This window comes from Peromyscus californicus, unplaced genomic scaffold, assembly GCF_007827085.1.
Source record: "Peromyscus californicus insignis strain IS unplaced genomic scaffold, ASM782708v3 Scaffold_20__1_contigs__length_68692818, whole genome shotgun sequence".
NCBI lineage: Eukaryota > Metazoa > Chordata > Mammalia > Rodentia > Cricetidae > Peromyscus > Peromyscus californicus.
The window spans coordinates 63,391,275-63,414,927 of NW_026294503.1; the positions used below are offsets into that span (position 1 = coordinate 63,391,275).

General features: G+C 48.2%; 1 protein-coding gene across 1 annotated transcript; it reads right to left on the bottom strand.

Moving 5' to 3' along the window:
* Positions 1–278: 278 nt before the first annotated feature.
* Ddx23 (DEAD-box helicase 23) lies at positions 279–21,248 on the bottom strand. The gene is made up of 17 exons (XM_052748849.1): positions 21,117–21,248; positions 13,860–14,065; positions 12,600–12,710; positions 8,058–8,151; positions 7,745–7,810; positions 7,175–7,313; positions 6,726–6,859; positions 6,467–6,579; positions 6,134–6,277; positions 5,820–6,045; positions 5,376–5,521; positions 4,675–4,852; positions 3,830–4,072; positions 2,551–2,702; positions 2,251–2,359; positions 1,453–1,627; positions 279–1,104 (listed from the first exon to the last, which is right to left on the bottom strand). The coding sequence occupies exons 2-17, from the start codon at positions 14,063–14,065 to the stop codon at positions 881–883; spliced, it is 2,460 nt and encodes an 819-aa protein (XP_052604809.1). The 5' UTR covers positions 21,117–21,248; the 3' UTR covers positions 279–880.
* Positions 21,249–23,653: the final 2,405 nt, after the last annotated feature.

Sequence of the window (23,653 nt, forward strand, 5' to 3'; positions counted from 1 at the left end):
AAGTGCAGCTCCAGCTGCTTCCTTTCTCGTCCTGTGCAAAGCTGGAAGGGAGCCTGGACAAAGCCCAAGTTACAGAAAACAGGAGAGAAAAGACACCGATCCTGCTGCCGTGCTTTCCTATCTCGGGTGTCACCCAGACAAATCTAGGTGAGGAACTAGGCCTTTCTTCCAGCGTGGCTGTCTTTCATTTTCTCAGCTAAGCCATGTTCAGCCAATGCTGTTCTTGCTGACTTCTGTGGTTCCCAGAGAGGGGAGTTTAGCCAGAACCAGACACAACCTTAATATTCATGTATTTATTCTCAGAACATACAAACTTATCTTCTCAGCGAATAGAAAACAGAAATTTCACTCAGTGACTTAAAGATGGACACAGTCAGCTCACCCTGTCCCCACATCTAAAAAAGATTCCCTGGGGGGAGGGACGCCTAGAGTGCACAGCACGCTGTGGCTGTGCACAGCTCTAAAGGCTCTCAACCTGTTGTCAGAGTGACAGAGAGTCCAAGGTCCACAAGCCTCACGATGCCAGATCCCCTGGGTCAGTTAGGGCAACATGGTACTGCAGTGCAGTCACACGTGCTGAAGGAAGTCCCCTCCAGGTGGCCAGGTGTTTGTTCAGGTTGGGGGACAGTGCTAGGCAGCCGCCCTGTGACCAGGACAGCGGCGATGCTGCAGGGGCTGAGCTGGGCCAAACCTGACGTAAGAGGCTCCTCCTGCCTCCTACAACATCTTCCTGTTCCTATGGAGCCCACCTCACAGGCTCCCAGTCCAGGGAATCGGACTGTTTCCTAAACCCAAGAAGGAGAGCCTGGAAAGAGGGATGTGAGGGTTGAAAAGAACAGGCACCCGCTTCAGAGTGTGTCTTTGAATCCCATCAAGTGCGTCAAGCAAAGATGGTCTCTTCCCTGCGCTTCTTGGTGAGGATGGTGCCTGGCTTGTGCTGGGCGTCTGGGTGGTTTGCTAGCTCTGGAGGGCAAGACGACACTGGGCTCTCGAGGATAGCTTGCTTCAGTTCATAGAACACAGCTGAGTCCTCTTTGGTGAGGAAGGTGATGGCGACGCCACTCTTGCCCGCTCTTCCCGTGCGGCCAATCCGGTGAATGTAATCTGGGGAGCAGAAGGATGTCACTCCAGACCAAGTCAAAGATCCTGGTGAGTGGTATCCACTCCACCCCACCCACTTCCGTGGGCAAGCAACCCACCTCCTGCTGTCCACACCTGGTGAACCCACAGCATTTGCCACTCTGCCTGTCTCCCAGTCCCACTGCTGACTCATCACACGGCAACACTAAGGGTCTCCTAGCTCCACTCTTCCCACGCCAGGAAGTGTCATCCTAGACACTGGGACAGCATTGTCCCAGACTACAACCGTTTTTCACTGCACCCTGACTCTGGGAAGGAGGATTAAGTAGTCTTTCCTTACCCTGAGATGAAGCCACCTTCACAGGCACTCACCTTCAATATTTTTGGCCATATCATAGTTGACAACCATAGACACATCTTGGATATCAATACCACGACCAGCCACATCTGTAGCCACCAAAATGTCCTTGGCTCCAGCCTTGAGGTTGGACAGTGCAAACTCCCGCTGCTCCTGGCCTTTCCCGCCGTGCAGTGTGCAGGCATTGTACTGTTGGGAGAGCAGTGGGGACAGCAGTGGGGACAGCAGTGAGCTCGTGACACAGAAGGAAAGAGGGGGAAGGAGAAGGAGGGCGGGAGCAGAAGGCAGGAGAGCGCGGGAAGCAAGAGAAGGAGCTCAGGTGGGGTGAGGAAGACCATGTGAGCTAGAGCAAAGACTGCAAGAAACCAAGGAGTGCTGCAGAGGGGCAGACAGGCTAGGTCAAAGGCCGCGATCTGGTGAGCTGAAGAGCAGGCAGGTGACAAGTTCTGAAGGAGAACCAGGGCAAGGGAATCGGCATGGAAACAGGACTAGGACGGTAAGAACACTGAGAGCGGGGTGGTCCCCAGCACCTTCTCCCCTCACCACACCATCCTAGACAGTACAGACCACAGTCCCAGAGACACTGCCAGGATGTGTCTCCCTGGCCCCACCCCCGAGACGGAGAGCCCAGAGGCTCTGGCTGCTGTTGCTGGAATAGAAGGGATTCCTAGTAACTGACCAGTTACTTCCTTCCTCAAACTTAGGTGCTGCGGAGACTGAACAGTGAGTGAGAGCTGACACTCCCCCACTCCATCCCTAGCTTCAGAGAGCAGCAACACAAGGTTAGCCTTTGCTCAGCCTGCCAGACGTACCCCCATCTTCTCGAGAGACTTGGCCAGCACGTCACAACCCTTCTTCTGGTTGACAAAAATGATGATAGGTGGATCAAAACCTTGCTCCAAAATTGCCAGCAGCTTTTTCCTGGGGAAGGAAATGAGATACACAGTCCCAGACACAGGGAAATGCTCAGCCCAGCAATGAACAGACTCCAGGGTCCTCAACAGACAGAAGCTTCAACAGCAAAGCAGACACCCCACAGCCGCCCCACAAAGACAGAAGCTGAAACAAAAGCCCTCTTTCCACCCAGGGTTCCCAGCTTAGCTGCCCCATACCTCTTTTCTGATTCTGACATGAGGAAGACCTTCTGTTCCACTCGCTCATGGGGCTTGCCTGCAGAGCCAATGTACACCACAGCAGGTCGCCGAAGATAGCTCCTGGCTAGACGCTCCACCGCTGGGGGCATAGTAGCCGTGAACATGACTGTCTATAAAACAGGAGGTTCAGCCCTGGCCCAGGCAGAGGGAACTACATACCCTTCCGTCACCACAGCAGCTCATCTCAGGCTAAACCATTCAATGAGTCCTGCTCTAATCTGTACTTGTCACCCGGGGAAACAGTGATCTACCTTCTCATCTACGGCAGGAAGGACGGGAAGCATTTGCTACCACCTGGGATCCAGGCAACGTGACTCCTTACTTTTGCTTAGCTTTTTTTTTCCTTTTTTTAAAAGACAGGGTTTCTCTGTGTAACAGTCCTGGCTGTCCTGGAACTCGCTCTGTAGACTAGGCTGGGCCTTGAACTCACAGATCCACCTGCCTTTGACTCCTGAGTACTGGGATTAAAGGTGTGGGCCATTACTACCCAGCTGCTTAGCTTTTTTTTTTTTAATTTTTTTTATTTTAAGATTTATTTATTTATTATGTATACAGTATTCTGCCTGCATGTGTCCCTGCAGGCTAGAAGAGGACATCAGGTCTCATTACAGGTGGTTGTGAGCCACCATGTGGTTGCTGGGAATTGAACTCAGGACCTCTGGAAGAACAGCCAGTGCTCTCAACCTCTGAGCCATCTCTCCAGCCCCAGCTTAGCTTTTTTTTTTTTTTTTTAAAGATTTATTTATTTATTATGTATATGGAAGAAGGCGCCAGATCTCATTACAGATGGTTGTCAGCCACCATGTGGGTGCTGGGAATTGAACTCAGGACCTCTGGAAGAGCAGTCGGTGCTCTTAACCTCTGAGCCATCTCTCCAGGCCCAGCTTAGCTTTTTTAAGACAGGATCTTGATATGTAGATCTGGCTGTCCTGGAACTCACATGTAAGACAAGCTAGGCTCAACCTCGAGCCATCTTTCTGCCTCTGCCTCCTAAATGCTGGGATTTTAGGTGTGAGCCACCATGCCTGGCACTTTCTTCCTCTTTTCTAAGTAGCATGATTCTCCAGAATCAGCTTTCCAGGCTAAGCTAAACAGCTGCACCCCTTGGACCGTCAGAGGACTGTACCCAGGCACTGTTAGCATGCTGGAAGCATGTGCACTGGGCTCACCCTAGACAAGGAGGGTCTGAAGACAAACCTGGGAAGTGGCCCCACTTCTCCCAAGAAAGTTTCCTTACTTGGCGGTATTTATGTTTTCCTGACTCAAAGTTGGCCAACATCTTCTCCGGGTCCTCAGCCTCATCTGTGTCCGGCTTCTGGTTGCTGACAGGCATGTGTTCCAGGATCTTCTGCACGTCTGGCTCAAAGCCCATGTCAATCATCCTGTCTGCCTCATCGAGAACCACATAGGTACAGCGGCTCAGCACCAGGTAGCGGTTCTCCAGCACATCAATGAGACGTCCTGGGGTGGCGATCACAATCTGGGAGATACGGTATAATCATACATGGCCTTAGCAGGCAACTTTCTTCCTTTTTTCCTCTGCTGTGAACTATCAACCCACTTAGCAACAGGCCTTCAATGATAAGGAACCTGAACCCCAACCTCCAGTCAGATTTGGTACTTAAGGTTCCTGATACCTGACATGAAATCATCCACTACCTTCCGTTTCCATCAGGAATGAATGGGTTTCTGAGGACCAGCCAGAGGCTAGACAGGGGGCATAATCAAGAGGTACTTCCTTAGATGGAGAAGCAGCTGGCCTCGTGGAAGGGGCCACATGGAGGGATTGCACTGAGAAGTCTACAGGAGAATCACTCTCTCAGCAGACTCCTTAGCGAGTCTCTTCATCTATAGTTCATAGTAGTAAGAACACAGCGTTTGGCGAGGAACTGCTCCCTCTCCATATGGCCTACTGACAGCCATGTGTGGCTGTAGACAAGTTATTAACCTCATCTTCATCTATGAGAGAGTGTACAATCTATATCACTACCTACTCTCATAAGGCTGTTGTGATGCCCATTAATTATTAGCATTACTTAGTATATATTACTATAATTAATTGATGCTCATTGGAAAACAAACCTCACAACCCATGCGTAGCCTGAAGCCTTGGTCTTCTCTGGAGATGCCACCAATGACAGCCACAGTGCGGATACCTAGTGGCTTTCCAAATTTGATGGTTTCTTCCTCAATCTGCTGAGCCAACTCACGGGTGGGGGCCAGAATGATGGCATAAGGGCCCTGGTCTGACTCTTCGATCCTGTGGTAAATGGGATATCCCAGAGCTTCGTAAGCCTTGGTCTCATCCAACCACAAGCAGGAGCAAGATAAAGTCACTCTTAAGGGCAGCTATGGGAATGGGCAGGTTGGTGGTGACTCCATGTAAAAATCAGACTACAAAATAACCAAGTTCTCCAGGGAGTGACCCTTGCCCTGTGATGAGATCTAATTATTTCCTAGTATCCACCCAGAATAAAGAGCTTCTGATTACAAAAACTTAAAACTTAAAGGTAGCAGTTTGGGGAGGGGAGGCACGCTGAAGGCATCGGAGGGAGAGCCCTCACCTAACATGTCTGAGGTTCTAGGTTTACTCCCAGAACTGCACAAGCCTGGGTGTGGTGGGTCACACCTGTAAGTCAGTGCCAGGGGAGGGAGAGGGCAGGACAGTCAGTTAAGACCATCCTGTGACAAAGGGAACGCAGGCCTCTCTCACCCCCACTGGCTCTTGTTTGCCTCATCTTTCCTACCCACCAAATCCGCCCAACGGGCACCGGCCGCCCCACCTGTCAATCTTGGGAAGGGTGGTGATCCAGACCAGCAGCGGGATAAGGAAGGCTGCCGTCTTGCCACTGCCAGTCTCAGCCACACCAATGATGTCTCGGTTCTGCAGCCCAATGGGGATGGCCTGGCGCTGGATAGGTGTCGGCTCCTGCAGTGACCACAACCAAAGCAATGGAGGAGAGTCACATGACCCAGAATAGTGCTAACACAGTGGGCACGCACGCTACTACCATGTCCCTGAGCCACATAGGAAAGGGGACCCACGGAGAAATGCGATCCCTAAAGGCCCATCCATCCACCAGCAAGTGTCTGCATGGTAGTGTGGTGCCCACGGAGAGAAGACACTAAACAGTGAAGGAACAGAGGTCTCCAGCCCCAACTGCATTTACAGTCCTAGACTGTAACCGAGGCAGCAGCACATCTCTCGGGCCAATCTGCCCCTTTACCTTGTAGCCACACTTATCAATGACTTCCAGGATATGTGGGGGCAGAGACGAGTCTTTCCAGGACCGGATGGGGTTGGGGATCTTGCCACCTTTGGTGGTGATGCTGTAGTCTTCCCGGAAGATCCGCCAGTCCCGGTCTGTCATCTCATCTAACTTCTTCTGGGACCAATGGCGGTCGTCCCAGCGTTGCTTGGCTTCCTTCTTACGAAGTTTGCGGAGTCTTGCCCTGAAGCGAGACGTGATGAAGATGACGAAATCAGTCAATCCTTTCTGGGGGTCTGGGCTCCGCCCGGCCACCCCACAGCACTCCTCACTCCTCCTGCTCCTTCTCTTCCAGGGTCCGCCTCTTCTCCATTAGGTCTCCATAGAAACGGGACTGTTCCCGTTTCTGCTGCTTCAGGTCAATGCCTGCAATGAAGCCTCGCCCCAACAACTGCACCTGGTGCCGTTCTTTGTACCTGCGATGGAGACGGGGTAGAAAAGGAGCTGTAGGAGGCAAGGGCAGACTGCCAACACACACCAGTCCTCCACTCCAGCCAGCATCTTTCTCCCCATCTCCCCCCAGCCCACCTTCCTTTTCCTGTCAACAACTCTTTCTAGGACCACCCAGTGCCGGCGACCCAGCTTGTGGGCACAAAGCTACTCACAGGGGGTTGTAGTCAATGGAGGTGTCTTCAGACGCGTCCCACTCAAAGACAAACTTTCTGTCGTTGAGATGCCTTGTTCGGCGCCGTTTTTTGATGCCACCCAGGTAACGCTCCTGCTCAGGGAGAGAAAGCGAAGCCGTCAGTGCCGAGACTGACCCGAGACCAGAGCGGCAGATACCTAACGCCGGTTTTGGGGGGCCGGGGCCGCACCTTAATAGCGGCAGATACCTAACACCAGTTTTGGGAGCTGGGGCCGCACCTTAATAGCGTGCAGTTCCTTGCTCTTATCCTTCTCTTCCCGGATCTTCTGCCGCCCCTCCTCATCCTCGTTCCCATTGGTCTCCCGCTCCATCCTCTCTCGCCGCTCCCGCCGCTCTCGCTCCTGAGGATCTTCTGCAGATCAAAGAAGGAAGAGCTACCAAGTGCTGGGGAGGAAGCAGTCCCGGAAGGGGTCCAGTCAACAGGTACAAATGAGGAAAATGACTGGATACGTGAGGACAGGGGAGCCAGCAGAGAGTCCCATAAACTTTTACCGTTTTCTCCTTCCAAATGCTGGAACAAGCTCCTACCCTCCACCCTCCCTTTTCTCTTCTGCAGTGGTTGAGGATCAAGCCCAGGGCCTCATCACCACTGAGCTACAGCTCCAGTCTAGGCCTCTAGCTCTCCATAATTTCAGCCTACCCTTTCTGCACAGGATAGAAAACAAACCTAGCATCTTCCTGCCCAAATCCTGGAACTGTTTCCTTTTCTTCCTCTCTTCTTCCAGCATCTTCTGGCGCTCTTCCACCTCCTGCTGCCGCCGCTTCAGAGCCTCTGCCTCCCGCTCGGCTTTGGAGAGGAACTTGGGCTTCAAGACAGACGGGAAGGATTACCAAAGAGCCCGGGGCGGGGACAACCACAGCACTGCTGGAGACCCCAGACACTTGCCTAGACAGTATACATGCTGATCAAAGTGCAGAGAGGCCGGGGACTCTGCTATGGGCTAAAGCTTTCCCTCATCATGATAAAAAGTAGAAAGGGGCTGCAGACAGAGCAGGGTGCCGTGGCGAGAACAGCAGCTGTTCAGCACGGTAGTGAGGCCTGTGTTCAACCCCCAGTTCCATGACAAAACAACGGAGGACTGTGTCAGGAGAGAAAAGACACCGACAGCTGGGAACAGGGGCCTCAGCGGAAATCACTCCTGCCACTGCCGCTGAGACTTCTAACTTCTAGAAGGCTCATGTTGGAGATGCCCAGCCTGCGGCAGCCAGGAGATACTAATACAGACCCCAAATTTACCTTAGCCTCAGCCTCCTCCTCAGCCTTCTTCTTGGCCAGAAGTTCCTCCAGGGACAGGGGCTGGATCTGAACATAAAACATAGGACCTTGGTTCATAAAGATTCTCTCCCTTAGCCAGGGGGTGATGGCACACACCTTCACCCAGCACTCAGGAGGCAGAGGCAGGAGTATCTATCTCCATGAGTTTAAGGCCAGCCTGGTCTATAGAGTGAGTTCTAGGACAGCCTGGGCTACAGAGAAACCCTGTCTCGAAAACCAAACATAAGATTCTCTCCCTTGAGCTGAGGAAGACAGACTCACGAGTCTTCTTTACCTTGGGTTTCTTGTCACCATGCTCATCCTCATCACCCTTCTTGGAGTCTCTGTCCTTCCGAGATTTGAAATCTTTTCCCCGACCAGGAGACAAGCTTTAAAGAAAGAGAAGGAGAAGGGTCCATCGCTCTCCTACCCTAGCCCGTGGATGAGATTCAGGCTGAGCCCCCAAGAGTATAGACGTTTTCCTATTACTCAAGACTGGCCCGTGGTCATCCATCATGTCCTAAAGCTCTTGCCTGCTCTGAAACCTAATTGTGCCCTATCTTGTCCCGACTCTACCTGAATCTCCTGACTAATCCCTTCAGGGAAGTGGACCTTCGCGACTGTCATCAAAAGTTCTAAAGAAGTCAGGGCATGGTGGCGCACACCTTTAATCCCAGCGCTCAGAGGCAGAGGCAGCTGGATCTCCGGAGTTTGAGGCCAGCCTGGTCTACACAGTTTCAAGACAGCCAGCACTACAAAGGAGGGCTTTGTCCTAGGAATTAAGTCACACCCATGAAGTCTCACAACATGACTGCGTAATGTGAGCAGATCAAGGACGACAGCAACAGACATACTGACATGGACGGGGGAAAGCCTGGCCTCAACCCGACACAGAGAACTACAGGCAATTCAGCAATGCAAAGATCAGAAGAAATAGTGCTCTTCCAGGAAAGAGCACACCAATGTTTATCCAAGACCAAGTGGCCAGCCCTGAAAACATACACACAAGTAACAGGATATGGACTGAGCAGAGTGTACTAATGTACTTTGGAATACACACACATACACATATGTAACAACAATTACAAGAAAATGAAAAGTGAGGTCAGGATTTGAAAGAGAGCAAGGAGGGTATATGGGACAGTTTAGAGAGGAAAGAAAAGGGGGAAATGATGTAATTATAGTATAACCCCAAAATATACATTTTTTTTTTTAATTTAAGAAAAAAAATCTAAACGGCAAGAAAGGCAGGTGTAATGGCTCATCCCTTTATTCCAGCACTCAGGATGACAGGCAGGAGGGCTGAGACAAGTTGGAGACCGTCCTGGCTACTAAGTGGGACCCTGTATAAAAAAATAACAAACAAACAAACAAAAAACCTGGCAGGGCAGTGGTGGTGCAAGTCTTTAATGCCAGCATTTAGGAGGCAAAGGCACGTGGATCTCTGAGATCGAGGCCAGCCTGGTCTACAGTGTGAGTTCCAGGACAGCCAGGGCTACATGGAGAAACCCTGTCTTGGGGGGGGGGGACGGACTCAAACAGTAGTTGCACATAGAAAAAAACAAACCAATCCTGAACTATAAGAGTGAGATGAGCACACATGGCTGGCCTCCACAGCCGAGGAGATACTGTTATTTACACCCTGACCCATCGTACCCCTGAGCAGTATTCCCAGCTCAGGTGTCTTCACATCTGCCCTATGTTAAGTGAGAAGAAAAGCACCCTACAGCTTCTATAGGCATCTGTCCTCTCCCTTGACTTTTAACCTACACACCACAAGCCTGCTGAGAGCTTTGCAGGGAAGTGATGCATTACTCCATGGGACCCTATCCCACTCTCAATTCTTTTTTCTTTTCTTTTCTTTTTTTTTTTTTTCAAGACAGGGTTTCTCTGTATAGTTTTGGAGCCTGTCCTGGATCTCACTTTGTAGACCATGCTGGCCTCAAACTCATAGAGATCCGCCTGGCTCTGCCTCCCGAGTGCTGGGATTAAAGGCGTGCACCATCACCGCCCAGCAAACTTTTTTTTTTAAAGATGTATTTATTTATTATGTAGACAGTGTTCTGCCCACATGTATGCCTGCAGGCCAGAAGAGGGCATCAGATCTCATTATAGATGGTTGTGAGTCACCATGTGGTTGCTGGGGATTTAACTCAGGACCTTTGGAAGAGCAGCCAGTGCACTTAATGGCTGAACATCTCTCTAGGCCTCAATTTTTTTTTTTTTTTTTTTTTTTTTGACGCAGGCTTTCTCTGTGTAGCCCTGGCTAGCCTGGAACTCATTCTGTAAACCAGGCTGACTCGAACTCACAGAGATCCACCTGCCTCTGCCTCCTGAGTGATGGGATTAAAAGTGTGTGCTACCACACCTGGCCCTTCCTTTTTTTTAATTAAACTGTTTATTGCTACACTGTGCATGCTTGTGTTTGTGTGTGTGTGTGTGTGTGTGTGTCTGTGCGCGCGAGCACCTGCACATTTGTCCAAGGTCAGAGGACAACTGGTGGAAGTCAGTTCTCTCCTTTCACTCTGTGGGTCCTGGAGATCAAACTCAGGTCACCAGACTTGGTCAGCGAGTGCTTTAATCCGCTCAACCATTTTGCCAATCCTCAGGAAATTTCCCAGCACCCACATGATGGCTCACAACCATCCGCAACTCCAGTCCCAAGGATCCGATGCCCTCCTTTGACTTCAGAGGGCACCAGGCATACAGTGGTACACACACACACACACACACACACACACACACACACACACACACTCATACATACACACATAATAAAAATAAATCTAAAATGTTTTAATTAAGAATATATTTTCGCCGGGCGGTGGTGGCGCACGCCTTTAATCCCAGCACTCGGGAGGCAGAGACAGGTGGATCTCTGTGAGTTCGAGGCCAGCCTGGTCTACAGAGCGAGATCCAGGAAAGGCGCAAAGCTACACAGAGAAACCCTGTCTCAAAAAACCAAAAAAAAAAAAAAAAAAAGAATATATTTTCTTTTTTTTTTTTCCCTGAGACAGGGTTTCTCTGTGTAGCTTTGCAGCCTGGTCTGGAACTCGCTCTGCAGTCCAGGCTGGCCTTGAAAAGAATATATTTCTATTTTCATTATGTATATGCGTCTGTGGGGTGTGCAGGGGAGTACAGGTGCTCAGAGGCCAGAGATGCTGAGGCTACGGGTAGTTGTTAACCACCTGATTTGGGTGCTGGGATTTGAACCTGGGTCTTCTGCAGGAGTACTGAGTACTCTTAACCACAGAGGCATCTCTCCAGCCCAAATTAAAACTTTTAAAAGATATTCTATTAAATTTATTTGTGTAGCCTAGATATAGATAAACAATTGAATGATATAATGGAGCTAGAGGAATGTTTGATTAACTGGTAAGCTTTTCAAATTAATTTATAAATTCCAAGAATAATCTGAACCTCAAAATGTGACCTTAATCCTTTTACTTTCTGGTGTTTTATGTGTGTGGGGTGTGTGTGTGTGTGTTTGAACGTGTGTGCATGTGTGTGCAGAGGCCACAGGAAGAAGAATCCAACTTCCACCTTTCAGTTTTACAGCAAGAACATCATGTCATGTCCTCTTTATTTTCTTTCTCTCTTTTCTTTTTTGTTTTTAAGACAGGGTTTCTCTGTGTAGCCCTGGCTGTCCTGGAACTCGCTCTGTAGACCAGGCTCGCCTCTGCCTCCCCATGCACCGCCACTGCCTGGAAGCACTGACTTTCATTTGAGGTCCTGGGATCTGAACTCAGGGCCTTGTGCTCTTACCACTGACCCTCCCTACCCCAACTCTACTTTCTTTCTTACTTCTATTTGTGTTTACTTTATGCTAAATGATCCCTGTGCCGTAAGTCTTTGCTTCTGGGCTATCTTTTCCTTTTGTTTAGCTTCTGACTTAGGAACCAGTTTGTTTCTCTTCTGTGAGAGTCATCTTACTGCGGAGGGAAGCTCACATGAGCTCTCCAAGTGACCAGCACATCTCAGGTGCTCGCTGTATGCACCTGGCTGTTCAGTGACTACAAACCAACATCTAAACCCTTAGGTTCAGCACAGTTCTGCACTTTTAAGCATGGGCTGCAAAAGTTCAGCACTGTTCTAGGGACCAACGCTGTGTCAGCCCCACCGTTTTAGGGGTACCAATGCTGTGTCAGCCCCACTGTTTAGGGACCAATGCTGTGTCAGCCCCACTGTTTCAGGGACCAATGCTGTGTCAGCCCCACTGTTTCAGGGACCAACACTGTGTCAGCCCCACTGTTCGGCTTGGGCACTTCTACGGACTCTATCATCATACTGCTGGTACGGTACATTTTAAAGTGACATCTTTCAGGTACCAGTGGCTTTCTAGATATGCACACCCTTGACGGCATGGGCAATTACACAGGTATTCTTAAAGCAAACGTGAAGATGTGAACTCCTGGTTGACTTCATTTTGTAGGGTTTTCTGGGTCAGAGAGCGGTTAATCATTTCCACAGGTCACAGGCTGCTTAAAGGAGAGCCGTTTTACTTTCTAGGGAAGATATATGCTGAGCCAGCACAGTGGCTCACACCTGCAATCCCACGCTTTCGAGGCAGAGCAGGAGGAGCAAGAGGTTAAGGCCATCCGTGACTAGACAGTAAGTTCAAGGCAACCTGGTCTATGTGCCAGCTGCAGACCACCCAGGGCCATGTAAGAAAACACTGATTAAACAAACAAGTAAGTGGAAAAAGACACAGCTTTCTCCAGAAGTTCATTCTGCAGAAACGACCAACAGAATCTGCTAAGGAAATCTCCTTTCCCCGTGAAGCTGAGCGCAGACAGAAAAGCCGGAAGCGTCGCCGCAGACCCTCCCTCCCCGCTACCTGGATCTTTTCCGGTCCTTGTCCCGCCTGTGTCCATCCTTGTCTCGGTCCCGCTCCTTCTTGTTCCGGTCCCGCTCTTTATCTCGCTCTCGTTCTTTGTGTCGTCGTTCTCTGGAAGATAGAAAATTCAAGAAATCATTGCTAGTTCTAGAACTTCTTCCTTCACTGAGGACCTAAGAAGGTTCCCATGCTCCTTTCTCCTCAAAGTAAAGTTGAACACACTGGAAAATCGTTTTCTCAGGGAAACAGTGAGGAAACTCTAGCAAGATCTGTGTGTGTGGTGTGTATTGGTGTGTAGATACACATACCCTTGTATACATGTGTGGAGGCTAGAGTTAACATCCAATGTCTTCTACCACACTCCATTTTATTTGTGTGTCTGTGTTTTTGTGTGTGCATGGTATATATGTGCATGGTGAACGCACGGTAGTGCAAGTGGAAGCACCACGCATGTGCGTGCAGGACATCCGATGTCTTCCTCCACAGCTTTGAGCCTTAGACAAGGTCTCTGTGATGGCTACACTTGGGTGTCAACTTGACTACATCTGGAACTAAAACCCAAAGATGGAGGGCACACCTATGAGGGAGTTTTGCTTAGTTTGAAGTAGGAAGATCGACTTCTAATCCAGATCTTGGGAGGTGGGAAGACACACCTCCAACCTGGGCCACACCTTCTGCTGGAAGCCTGTGTAAGGACAAGCAAGAAGGAAGCCTTGCTCTTTGTCTGCTTACCCTCGCCTCGCTAGCAAGTCCACTCCTTCATTGACATTAGAGCCGACTTCTTCAGGACTCCAGTGCATACTGAAGACCAGCTGAGACATCCACCCACATGGACTGAACAACTATTGGATCTTGGACTTTCTGGTCAAGCCAGCCATTGCTGGATTAGCTGGACCACAATCTGTAAGCCATTCTAATAAATCCCCTTTTTCTATATATATAGAGTTACACTTAGTAAGTTCTGTTACACTCAGGAGACCTGGAGCCGGAAGTGGTCACTGAGCGGGGTGTCATGGAAACACCTATAACCACAGCATACAGGAGGCTGGGGCAGACGGACACCATAAGTCCTGGTCCACCTGGGCTACACAGCGATACAACACGTCAGAAAAGCAAAGGCAACAGGAAAGAGAAAGCGTAAAGTGCTTGCAGGTCCACCTGGGACAGGGTAGGCTAGCACATGACAAGCAGCGGTGGCTTAATGCTGGCGACATCAATGTCCCCCCATCCTTGTGTGACAGACCCACAAAATCACTTTACCTCTCTGTAGACTTGGAACGGGACCGAGAGCGTGAACGGCTACCTCCTCGCCGCCTCTCCCGTGACCGATGCCGCTTCCTATCTTTAGATGGGGAGGACTTCCGGTCCCGGTCTCTATCTCGCTCTCTGTCAGGAGTCCGTGATCGCTTCCTTTCCTCCTTGGGTGATGTGTCTCGGTCCTTTTTGTCAGCCAGCTCTCCTGCCATCTGTGTGTGAAAGACAAGTACTTACTATGCACAGCTCAGTAAATATCAAAACAGCAATGTATTAGCATACCTACTTCATAGATGAGAAAACTGAGGGACAGGTATATATACTAATTGCTTGAGGTAACACAAATTCTAGATAGCAAAGACCTAGTAGTCTGGCTTAAAAAGTCCATTCTTATGCTAGGAAGGGTGGTGCATGCCTTTAATCCCAGCACTCAGGAGGCAGAGGCAGGCAGATCTCTCTTGAGTTCGAGGTCAGCCTGGTCTACAGAGTGAGTTCCAGGATAGTCAGGGCTACACAGAGAAACCTTGTCTCAAAAAACAAACAAACAAACAATAAATAAAATTTAAAAAGCCCATTCTTATTCACTACACTCTATTGTCTTCCTGTGATTCCTTTTTATATATTCCCTTATTTGCTTGTTGAGACAGGGTCTTACACAGCACAGGCTGGCCTTTAACCCATGGTGATCTCCCTGCCTTAGCTTCCAAAGTGCCAGCATTAGAGGCCAACCACAAAGCTGGGTGTAAACTCACTTCTAAATATACACAATGGTATACCCTGTTTTTGTAATTAAACTACAAAGAATTATTGTTAAAAAGATGTGTTAGAAGCCAAATGTATTAGCTTACATTCCCAGCACTTGGAAAGCTGGTGCAGGAGAATAACCACAAATTCAAGACCAGCCTGGGCTAAGTAGTGAGTTCTAGGACAGCCTGGGCTACTCTGGGGTGTGTGTGTGTGAAAAAGAAGTGCTAGTAAACACTACCTATTTCTTCTTTTTTTTTTTTTTGGTTTTTCGAGACAGGGTTTCTCTGTGTAGTTTTGGTGCCTTTCCTGGAACTCACTTGGTAGCGCAGGCTGGCCTCGAACTCACAGAGATCCGCCTGGCTCTGCCTCCTGAGTGTTGGGATTAAAGGCGTGCGCCACCACCGCCCGGCTCTTTCTTTTTTTTAAAGTTCCATGTGCATTGGTGTTTTGCCAACTCCCTTGGAACTAGAATTACAGACAGTTGTGAGCTGCCATGTGGGTGCTGGGAATTGAACCCAGGTCCTCTGGAAGAGGAGTCAGTGCCATTATCCACTGAGCCAGCATCATCTCTCCAGCCCAACACTACCTATTTCTATTTCTAGGTGTCTAGGAGATAACTAGCCTACCATGATCAGCATAAATTTTCTGGGGCTAGCAAGATGGCTGGGAGGGGAGGGGCAAGGCTGGTGACTTGTGTTGATGCCTGGGATCCACATGGTAGACAGAGAACCAACCATGGGCAATTTGTCCTCTGACCTCCACACATACTCTATGGTGTGTATACTCCCTTTCTTTCTCCTTCCCTGCACCTATCTTTTACGCCACATGCCACACACCATAAATAGATATATATTCTTTTGGAGGAGAAACAGAATCCGTTTACTCATTAAAGAAATGAACCTCTAGAGCAGTGGTTCTCGACCTTCCTAATGCTGTGACCCTTTAACACAGTTTCTCACGCTGTGGTGACCCCCACCCATACAACGGTTTTGTTGCTACTTCGTAACTGTATTTTGTTACTGTTATGAACCCTAATGTAAATATTTTTGGAGACAGAGGCTTACCAAAGGGGTCTCAACCCACAGGCTGCGCACACCGCTCTAGGGCTGGGGAAATGACTCTGTCTGTAAGGTGCCCACCGTACAAGCACAAAGATCAGCACCTGGATCCCACTGCCACATGGGAAAGCCAGGGCTGGGGCATACACCTGTGACCCCAGTGCTATGAGGAGACAGGTGGTCTCTGGAGCCAATGGCTGGCCAGCCTGGCCAAGCTGATGAGCTCCAGGTTCAATCAGAGACTTTGGTTTCAAAAAATAATGTGAGATGGTTCTGTGGGTACCAGTGCTAGATGCCAAGTCTGAGCCCAGAACCGACAGAACCCACATAGTGGAAGGAAAGAACTGACTCCTACGTTGTCCTCTGACCTCCACACGTGCACTATGGCAAGTGAGCATGTGTACACACACACACACACACACACACACACACACACACACACACACACGAGAAATTAAATAAATGTGAAGCATCAAAGATTTAAAAATAAAGTAAAATAAGTGACACCTGATGTCAACCTCTGACCTATGCACACAAACACCTACACACACCGCAGAAGGAGCAGCAGCAGCAGCAGCTCCAGTTAAGCAATGGGAAAACACTGTGAAGGGTGCACAGCAACTCCAAGCACATTCCAACTTCCCAGGAAACTGGGGTTATTTCAATACCAAACATTAAACAACAAAAGTGTCCCAACCAGAAGTCACAGAAACACTGTCTGGCATTCTCTCCTCAGACCCTCACAGCCTGGTTGGTGACTGTCTTGTCGACCCACCTCCCGAGAGGTCTGAGGAGGAATCTCATCCAGTCCCCCACCTGGGGTACAGTGCACAGCACACCACACTGCCGACTGTTCTTGGACTATAAAAACTAATTCAGCTAGGCACCAAAGAGACACTCAAGTCTGAGACTGCCTCGATTCCATCATCACCCCTGACTTGGCACATTATCTTAGGAGTTCATTCCCAAATGACTCAGCTGGAATATCAGAGGCCTAAGCATTTTGTTACAATCCCCTCTTCCCATGCCAGTAACTGCCTTATGCTTAGGAAGGGAAAATGTTAAGGATGAGAAAACCAAAATGAACAAATAGCACTTTCTAAAGGTGAAGGCAACCTATTTTTATCTCATGATTAACTAAAAAAACAACAGAATATTCCAAATCAGCACATCATACATTTCCCAGTATGTCTCTCCTACTTACAGCCCTGAGGAAACAATCCAAAAGAAAAGTTCTTTTCTCTAGAAAGCATCCTGGACCTTGTTCTTTCTTTGTTGTTGTTTTGTTCTTGTTTTAGGATGGGGTCTTTCTATGTGGTCCTGGCTGGCTTGGAATTCACTCTGTAGATCAGATGACCTCGAATTCCCAGAGATCTGTCTGCTTTACTCCCCAATGCTGGGATAAGTGCACATGTATGCACTGAGCAGCCACTAGTGCCAGAAGCTGCTCTGGGTCTTGGGAATGAGCCGGTAAACAAGCAAAGCCCCCGATTTCATGCATTCTAAATTCATTGTAGCACATCACTTCAAATACTCAGAATGCACATCAAAACTGGTAACAAAAAAAGATAATATGAGAGGGAGACATGAACAAGAGAATGAATGCTCAGGAAGAATTTTTAGGTTGACATTTACACTGAGAATGATGATGGAAGAAATAGCCATGGAAGGATCGAGAAAAAGAACAGACAGACAGATAGACAGCACCAAGGTACCGGGGCAGCAACCAGCTTAGCATGTCTGACACTTCCAAGAGACTGTGACTGAGTGGGTACTGACCCAAAGGGAAGCTAAGTCCAGATGAGGTCAGTGTGGGGTCCACAAGATGGCTCAGGGGAAAACATGCCTGCTGCCAAGGCTAACCACCTGAGTTTGATCCCTGGGACCCATACAAGAGAAAGAGAGTCGGGCAGTGGTGGTGCACGCCTTTAATCCCAGCACTTGGGAGGCAGAGCCAGGCAGATCTCTGTGAGTTCGAGGCCAGCCTGGACTACCAAGTGAGTTCCAGGAAAGGCGCAAAGCTACACAGAGAAACCCTGTCTCGAAAAACCAAACCAAAACAAAACAAAAAACAAGAGAAAGAGAAATGATTTCCACATGCTCTGGCCTCTCCATGTGGCACTGTGGCACACACTCCCCCTACATCACACAATAAAGTAAATACACAAATAATTTTTTCTTTCTGGTTCTTTGAGACAGGGTTTCTCTGTGTAGCTTTGCAACTTTCCTGAAACTCACTCTGTAGACCAGGCTGGCCTCGAACTCACAGAGATCCACCTGCCTCTGCCTCCCAAGTGCTGGGATTAAAGGCGTGCGCCACCACCTCCCGGCGACACAATTAATTTTTTACAAGGTAAGATGGAGCTTAGAGAGATGACTCAGTGGTTAAGAGCACTGGCTAGTTCTACCAAAGGACCTGGGTTTGGTCCCCATCATCCACATGGTGGCTCACAACCACCGGTAACTCCAGGGAATCTAACACCCTGTTTCGACCTCCTCAGGCGCCAGGCACTCAAGTGGTGTACAGATATAAATGAACCCAAAGCATCCATACATACCAAAAACAGGGAAAAAAATTAGATTAGTGAGTAGAAGTCAAATCATGAAATTGCTAAAAATCAGGGCAAAAGCACTGGATTTCAACTTAAAAAAAATGGAAATGCTCGGAGGGAAGGATTTAAACAGGGTATAAAACCCAATATTATATTAGAAAAGAATTACTCAAGTGACTTAGAATGCTACTACAATAAAGTGAGCCCTGTGTACCCATTGGCACCCACAGATTGAACCAATCATGAATCAAAATTATTCAAGGAAATTCTATATACTCAACTTGTAGATTTTTAAAATTCCTATTCCCCAAACAATGCAAAACAACAATTTACATAGCCATTTATCATTTATAATTACAATCTAGAAAATCTCTTAAAATATGCAGGGGGATCATGTGGGGTATATGCAAATACTGTTACATTTTATAGAAGATACATGAATATATGCAGATTTTGGTATTCACCTAGGGTCCTAGGACCAATTCTCCTCAGATAATCACAAGGGGTAACTATATCTAAGCAGGAGATGACATTGGCTTGTTCTAGAAATGTAAACAGAGCTGACAAGACATATTGATAAAGGGAAGATTGGTCAAGACAGCTCTTGGGGCTGGAGAGATGGGTCAGCAGGTACAAGTGTTTGCTGTACATGCTTAAATTCCCAGTCCCCATGTTAAAGCTAGGCATGGTCAAACATGCCTGTAACCCCATGGCTACGAGGAAGGTGGAGACAGGTCATCCCAGATTCAATGGGAGACCCTGTCTCAAAGGAATGAGATGATGGAGCAGGACACCCAGTGTCCTTCTCTGTCCCCCCACCCCCAACACATATGTATTCACCACTCATACACACACATACACACTTTACAGAAACAACTTCTTTTGCATTCTCTGCTTGATGATAAAATAAACATGTTACTGTCAAAGTTTGGGGAGGGGTGAGACCATGGGAAGACAGTTCCTAATATACAGTTTGAGCAATCTATGTGTTTTGTTGCCATTAGTGAAGCAGCCAGAGGAGACTAGGGAAGGAACAGAACAAAAGTGCTATTTTTGCCAGCTTGTGAGATATCAATAAAACTGAAGAGAGACTTTAGAAAGCAAACAGAAAAGAGAAATCTGGAACTCAAAAGAGACGTGTAAAGACAAAAATATGAGTCACTAATACAGAGACAGCCGTTTAAGTCATCGTGTCTTAATATCACCTAAGCAGGCAGCAGCGTAAATAAAAAAGCAGAAGAGGAGGTCCACAGCCCAGCTCTGGCTCTCCAACACTGAAAAGTGCCTACAAGAAACCAGAGAAAAGACCAGGAAAAAGCAGAAGAAGGACGGGGGTGGGGTGTCAAATGTAACAATGCAGAAACCAAACACATTTCAAAGAAAGAGCCACTGAAGATTTGGGAGGCGTGAGGATGACTGTGGGGACAACTGGTGGCCTTCACTACAGCTGCTTCCACAGTAGGAAAGAAAGGGGACAGACACAAACTTGAGTGGAGTGTGTCTGGAAGAGAACTGCAACTGACTATAAGAACAAAATAAACTGTGAGGGGCTGGGGCAAAGGCACCCAATTTTCAACTTAATCTCAATGAGAAGATTAGAAGAGCTTTAAGCAGGATATGTTACAAACAAAAATTACATTATATTTTGCATTCCACAAAAACTAAATTGTCTTAACTCTGCTTGTGAATACATAAAAATTAAAAAAAAGAAAACTGAAAAAAAAAATTACATTATAAAAGAATTACTGTGGTGACTTAGAAGGAAATGTGTGTGTGTGTGTGTGTGTGTGTGTGTGTGTGTGTGTGTGTGTGTGTGTCCTGGAACTCCCTCTATAGACTAGGCTGGCCTCGAACTCGGAGATCTACCTGCCTCTGCCTACTGAATACTGGGATTAAAGGCGTGCACCACCATCATCAGTCTGAAAATATTGTTTTTCTTCTCTCTCTCTTTATTGATATCTAACTACAATAACATACATAATATATGTAATACACACACACACACACACACACACACACACATATATATATATATTAAAAACTCGGGAAAATGCTAAGTAATCCACGACTGTAATCTTAGCACTAGGAAGGTGAAGACAGGACTGAGAGTTCAAAGACAGGACAGGCTAAGCTGCAAATTGAGTTGAAGGCTAGCTTGAACTGCAAGAGACCCTGTCTGCAAAACCAAAAATGTGAACATAGGCAATAATGATTACAGAAGACCTTGGCTGTGCTTCCCAGTTCTGATGTAGGGCAAAGGCAAATTATTTTCATTTAATTGTTTATCAAGAGCTACTACAATGCAAGACTAGGTTCTAGGCCCTGTGGAAGTTACAAAATGAAATTCTGTCCCCAGGAAGCAGCCAAGGTGAAGAACGCTCAGATGAAGTATTGCGAGAATTCAAAGGAGTGATCTCTTTCCGTTTGTAAAGGAGGATACGGAAAGATCCACGGAAGAAGTGGCTCCTGAGCTTTTTCAAGCATGGGTAGGATTTGAAGATGTGTAATTTGGGGTGAGGGTTGGCACTAATTTCCGGCAAAAGCAGTAACACTGGCGACGCCGAAGCGGGAAAGCACAGGCTGGTTTCTACAAGTACATCAGAGTTCCAGTCTGGCCGAAGTAAGGCAACAAGAATGAAGTCAGACTGAGGTACAGCAAATGAAATGTCCATGGGCCAAAGCCTGGGCTCCTAGCACCGTCCTGGAGGTGGCCTGTGCCCCAGGCAGCCAACACTGCTCCCGAGGCCCGCGCCCCTTCGCTCCTGCCCGCCAGAGCTGCCCTGGCTCGTGCCCCTTCCCCGAGGCACTCTTCCCCGTCCGGTCCCAGAAGCGGAGGCCACGGCTATCTCCCCGCTCTCGCCCACTCTCCAAATTCGCGGGAGCCGCCTCCACCGCCCGAGACTCACCACCCCGCGCCTGAACCGCCTAACGCGGCCTCAACGTCGCCGAGCAGTCGCCATCTTTCGCGTTTCCTGATCGCGGAGGAGCACCTTGGCCGCGCGGGTAGCCGGGAAGGCGAGTTCCTGGGCCAGCACGGCGTGAGCTGACGAAGAGGCTCCCCAAACTACCAATCCCGGAATGCACGGCGCGAGGGCCGGCCGGGCCGCAGGGTCTCCTGGGTAATGTGGTTCGCCGAAGGTTCGGTTTCTGTGGGAGAAAGAATTTTCCCAAGTGTTGTCTTCCCACCTGCCAGGTTCTGCCGTGGCTCAGGCTCTCTGGAATCTTCTCATAGACACTGCATTTAATGATCGCAGTCATAGCTAGCGGCTTACAGCGAGGGGATTTTTACGGCAACAAAAAGTTTACTGTTTTTGAAAAAATGTTTTTATAAAAATCATGAGAGAGATTATTGCCTCCCTTTTACAGCTGCATGAACTAAAGATTAGTTAACTGGAGTAACCTAATATTCCACAACGAAGTGGTACAGTTTTCACAGTAGAACTACTCCTATCATAGGAAGGTATTTTAGCAACCTTGAGCCCCCAGTACGGTGAACTCCTTAATACCCCAAACCTTTCTCCAAGAAATAATAAGCCAACATTCAAAAGGCTTCCCCGGAAGGACTTTCCCCTAAACTCTTTTTCCTTTTTTAAAGACTTTATTTATTATGTATATAGTGTTCTGCTTGCTTGCACACCTGAACACCAGAAGAGGGCACCAGATCTCACTATGGATGGCTGTGAGCCACCATGTGGTTGCTGGGAATTGAACTCAGGACCTTTGGAAGAGCAGCCGGTTCTTTTAACCTCTGAGCCATCTCTCCAGCCCTCCCATAAACTCTTATTACTGTTGACTCAACATTCCAGATGGGACCCTGGCTTCCTTATTTTCTTGTTCTTTAGGATCTGCCCACTTGGGCTACTTGTTATCGTTGGTTTCTTTCTTCAGGCTCTCCCCACATCAGTCTGCTTAATTCTTCTTCTAGTCACATACCCACTTTCTCTTTGGTTCAAACTGCACCATCAGCACCTGCCAAAACAAAATGAAAATTGTACCTGCTAGGATGGCTGAGAGTAACTGGGGTACCCAGTACTTCCTTTCACAACGTTTCCCCACCATCAACTTTGTTTTGATCTCACAGAGTGGTTGGTCTGGTTTTTTTTTTTTCTTTCTTTTTTATTTTACTTTTATTTCATGTGCATTGGTGCTTGGCCTGCATGTATGTCTCTGTGAGGGTGTCAGATCCCCTGGAACAGTTGTGAGCTGCCGTGTCGTGCTGGGCATTGAACCTCGGTCCTCTGGAAGAAAAGCCAGTGGTCTTAACCTCTGAGCCATCTGTCTCTCCAGCGTCCAGTCTGGATTTTCACTCTATGTATTCTTTTTGTTCTCAAACAGGGTCTCAGAATATACCCCGATCCAAAATCTCAGCTTCATGGACAGTGGCTCAGTGTAGTTTAGGAGACTCTAGGAGAGCTCTGGTCGCCTTTGACATCACTTCTAGCACAGGGAAGTCTCAGTCAGTCTGAGAGCTTGGGCATAATCAACACTAGAGGGCGCCCCACTCACAGACTGAAACCTTAACGGGGGGGGGGGGGGGGGGGGGGGGGGGGGGGGGGAGCCCCACAGACCACAGATGGGTGGGAACTTAAAAACCTCCAGCTATTGATTGACAGTCTTCCTAGTGTCCAGCTCTGGCTAGACACTTAGGCTAATGTTACTTGTCTTACTTAGTTGTCATAGCAGTATGAGATAGGCATTCCTTGATTTTATTGTTAGGGAGAATGTATCCTAATACATATGCCTTCCAAGCCCAAGTTAAAACAAGGGGATCTGACTTCTTCAGGTTCGTTTGATTTGAGAGTCCCTACCTCCCCCTATTTTCAGAATTCTATAATAATAATGATTTATTTAGATTTATTTATTTTAATTTTATGTGTATGGGGTTCTGTTTTGTTTGTTGTTTGTTTTTTGTCTGTATCCATGAATGTGTACCATATGGTGCCTGGGGCATAAGGAAGCCAAAAGAGAGTGTCAGACCCCTGGCACTGGAATCACAGAGGGTTGAGAGCTGCCATGTGGGTGCTGGGAGTCAAACCCAGGTCCTCCAGAAGAGCAGCCAGTGCTCTTAACTGTCGGGTCATCTCTCCAAGCCCTAAGTGAACAATTTTTTTTAAAAGAGTAAATTGAGACTCAGAAAGATGAAAAGTCTCGTCCAAGTTCACAGTGACAGTCCCCTAGGACTTTGTACTTCTCTCAACACGTGTGAGAACGACACGGAACGTCAACACACACACTTGTTGACTTTGCTCTCCTGGCTCCCTCCCAAACATTTATTCCTGTGATTAAGGACATAAAGACTATTACTGGTATGTTTGTGTTGGTGCATGTGTGATGTGCGTTCATGTGTGTGGCACAGGCTGGCCATTTTGTGGAGGTCACATGACAACCTGCAGTCTCCGTCCTTGCCTGGCACCTTCTTCCTGCCTCCCACCTTGCTGTAGGA

Bases quoted from the DNA above. Each gene is read 5' to 3' on its own strand.
- Ddx23 (XM_052748849.1), bottom strand. From the start codon at position 14,065: ATGGCAGGAGAGCTGGCTGACAAAAAGGACCGAGACACATCACCCAAG. The intron at 8,152-12,599 runs GTAGCGGGGAGG...CTTTCTTTAAAG, and splicing joins AAGGACCGGAAAAGATCCAG to CTTGTCTCCTGGTCGGGGAA. The intron at 6,580-6,725 runs GTGCGGCCCCAG...CTCCCTGAGCAG, and splicing joins AGGAACTGCACGCTATTAAG to GAGCGTTACCTGGGTGGCAT.